The sequence below is a fragment of the Pygocentrus nattereri genome, chromosome 9, assembly GCF_015220715.1.
Source record: "Pygocentrus nattereri isolate fPygNat1 chromosome 9, fPygNat1.pri, whole genome shotgun sequence".
NCBI classification, from domain to species: Eukaryota; Metazoa; Chordata; class Actinopteri; order Characiformes; family Serrasalmidae; genus Pygocentrus; species Pygocentrus nattereri.
Genome location: NC_051219.1, coordinates 14,989,892 through 14,992,491, shown reverse-complemented (window position 1 = coordinate 14,992,491; position 2,600 = coordinate 14,989,892). Strand labels below are relative to the sequence as shown.

Genomic DNA, 2,600 nt, shown 5'->3' with positions numbered 1-2,600 from the left:
CCCCTGCGTCAAGAAAAATGATCAGTTTTTGTATGGGGAAAAAAAAGAATTTAAAGATCATTTACCAGGTACTAAAGATATTAAACGAGGCCAGGGACAGTTCTGTATATTCCTACCAAAGAGGACGAACGTTGGAGAACAGACTTTTTTTTTAAAAACATTTTTAATAAGATATTTATGGAAATTTTAAAAAGCGTATAAAATCCGTAATACAGAAGTTAATGTTTTGTTTTGTCTCAAATAGACCAAAGTGGGTGGTGCCTTCTGGAGTTCGAGCAGGCTCCTGCACGTGACGTGGCGTCGGCCAATCAGGTGCACCCCCAGGTTTAACTATGTTAAATGTCAGATTGCAATAAACTAGAAGCTGTTGGTCAGGCCCGCGGAAATGGGCGAGCATAATCTCCTTAATCCTGGGTTTGTGGGACCTTTGGTAAACATCCACACTGGAGACACGTTCTACTTCCCGAATTTTAGAGCCTCAGGGGGACAACTGGCGGGGCTACCGTCTCTCTCGTACCCAAGAAGGGACAATGTCTGCTCCCTCCCCTGGAACCCATCGGAGTCGTGCAATGGATATCCTCAGTCCTACTTCGGCAGTCCCGTGTCCATTAATCCGTCGTTCAATCGCTCCTGCGGTGAAATAGCTCGGCCCGAGGACAAATGTTATTACGGCAACGGCGGCACGAGCCGAGAGGCTTGCTCGGACGGCAACAGCCTCAAACGAGAGGAGAGGGCGCGGGATACATCAGTATCTTCCGATCACGGGGTGCACAATGGGATGGGCAACGGTGGCACCTTCACCAAATACGACTACGGCGCCGAGCATCTGACCCAAAACCCGCCGTCCTGCCAATCTCTGGAGTCCGATTCCAGCTCGTCGGTGCTCAATGACGGAGGAAAAGGCTCGGGCAGCGATCCACAGACCCTGGTGTCGCCGGGGAACCACACAAGCAATATGTCCACAGGAGGAGGTGGGTGACGAGCGTGCAGCTTCTAGTTTAAATGCGTTGTTTGCAGAACGTGCACGCATTGCTTTTGCTGCGCTCAACTTTTTAGCTGAGCGAGCGTACTTGTGGATATGCTGTCAGATGCAGTGATTTGTCTGGGATAGTCTTGCGTGGTGAATCAGCGCCACTAGGGGTTGCCCTAAAATGCTCCACGTTCACCAGCCTTAGCGTTCTGTCATTTATACAACCAGTAAACACAACATCATAAAATTCCCCTCGGTCTCCATGCCAGGACCCTTTTTGCCTTCAACAACAGTGCATTATTATTATTGTACAACAATTTCTAAAGCTTATCCAAATGAATTTAGTTGTGGAGCAAAAGAGAGTGTTTTTGTTTTAATGACTCGTAAACCGAAATAATATTTGTGCTGTGTAAAGGGGGGTTATTTGTAAAACAGACTTAATTGTGGTGTGAATGTGACTTTAACCCACACAGTAAAACTTCATGGGACACATGTAAATTGATGGAAGTATAGGCAGTTGGGTGATACCCCCCCCCCCCCGCCAGCCTGCCTTTACCTTAGCATCAGTTGTCAAGCAGGCCTGCACACTGTCAATGAAAGCGCAATAAACCAGTAGCATAATATGAGGCTGATATGAGGTCATGGACAGTGGTTATCCTAGAGATATCTAATTCGTGTTTTACCCACCCCCTCCCTCTAGGTGCCCCCTGGTACCCGATGCACACCAGGACCCGCAAGAAGAGAAAGCCCTATTCGAAGCTGCAGCTGGCCGAGCTGGAGGGCGAGTTCATGCTGAACGAGTTCATCACCAGGCAGCGGCGGAGGGAGCTGTCAGACCGGCTCAACCTCAGCGACCAACAGGTCAAGATCTGGTTTCAGAACCGGCGAATGAAGAAGAAGAGACTTTTGCTGAGGGAGCAGGCTTTGTCCTTCTTTTAAGGAGCCATGCGCATCTCAGCAGTTAGCACCCACACCACTATTCCAGCGAGGGTAATATGGCAGTATTATTCTCGAAAAACGACTTCATTTGCTCCCGTCATGCATTGATTTGCGTCAAAAGGCAACGTGCATAAGCATGCAAAAATCAATACAGGGGCAAAGCGACCAAATGACAGCAGGGGGCGGGGGGGCACTCTTAACCTGCTGTAGCCACTATTTCACTGTAAAGTGGCTGGAGCGTCCAGCGTGTTGTGCTATGTATGTTTGTTTTATTTCTTTGTTGTTTGTTTGTTTGTTTCTCGCGCAATTTGGAAGACGCTTTCAGCCACTTTCCTTTTTCGCAATTAAGTACATTAGGCGAGTTACGCGTTTAGTCACAATTAAGCTGTGAGATAGTCCACCAAAGCGATCCTGAGTTTTAATGGCAATTAATAACGCTTTGTGAGATGGAAACTATTTATTACTTAGGTTGCAGGACCTCTGTAGTGTCTGCTAGCGCGTCGTTCAGAAGGTAAACGGGGTCTGTTGTGCGTTCGCAACAAATAATTGGAGAGCCCCAGCCATGGTGGGCCTCACGTTCTATTGGCGATGGCATTGTTGTAAGCAGTTCCTCGAACTGTATTGGAGCCACATGTGAAGCTCTCACTAAAAGCTAATACTGCTAGGAAGGGGTTGCAGGGATGAATACTGT

At 47.8% G+C, this 2,600-nt stretch overlaps 1 protein-coding gene across 1 annotated transcript; it reads left to right on the top strand.

Moving 5' to 3' along the window:
- The first annotated feature begins 385 nt into the window (after positions 1 to 385).
- Positions 386 to 1,909, top strand: hoxc12a (homeobox C12a). Its single transcript, XM_017707870.1, has 2 exons — positions 386 to 971; positions 1,671 to 1,909. The coding sequence occupies exons 1-2, from the start codon at positions 386 to 388 to the stop codon at positions 1,907 to 1,909; spliced, it is 825 nt and encodes a 274-aa protein (XP_017563359.1).
- The last annotated feature ends 691 nt before the right edge of the window (positions 1,910 to 2,600 follow it).

Coding starts and splice junctions, on each gene's coding strand:
- hoxc12a (XM_017707870.1), top strand. CDS start 386: ATGGGCGAGCATAATCTCCTTAATCCTGGGTTTGTGGGACCTTTGGTA. Junction 972..1,670: donor CAATATGTCCACAGGAGGAG/GTGGGTGACGAG, acceptor CCCTCCCTCTAG/GTGCCCCCTGGTACCCGATG.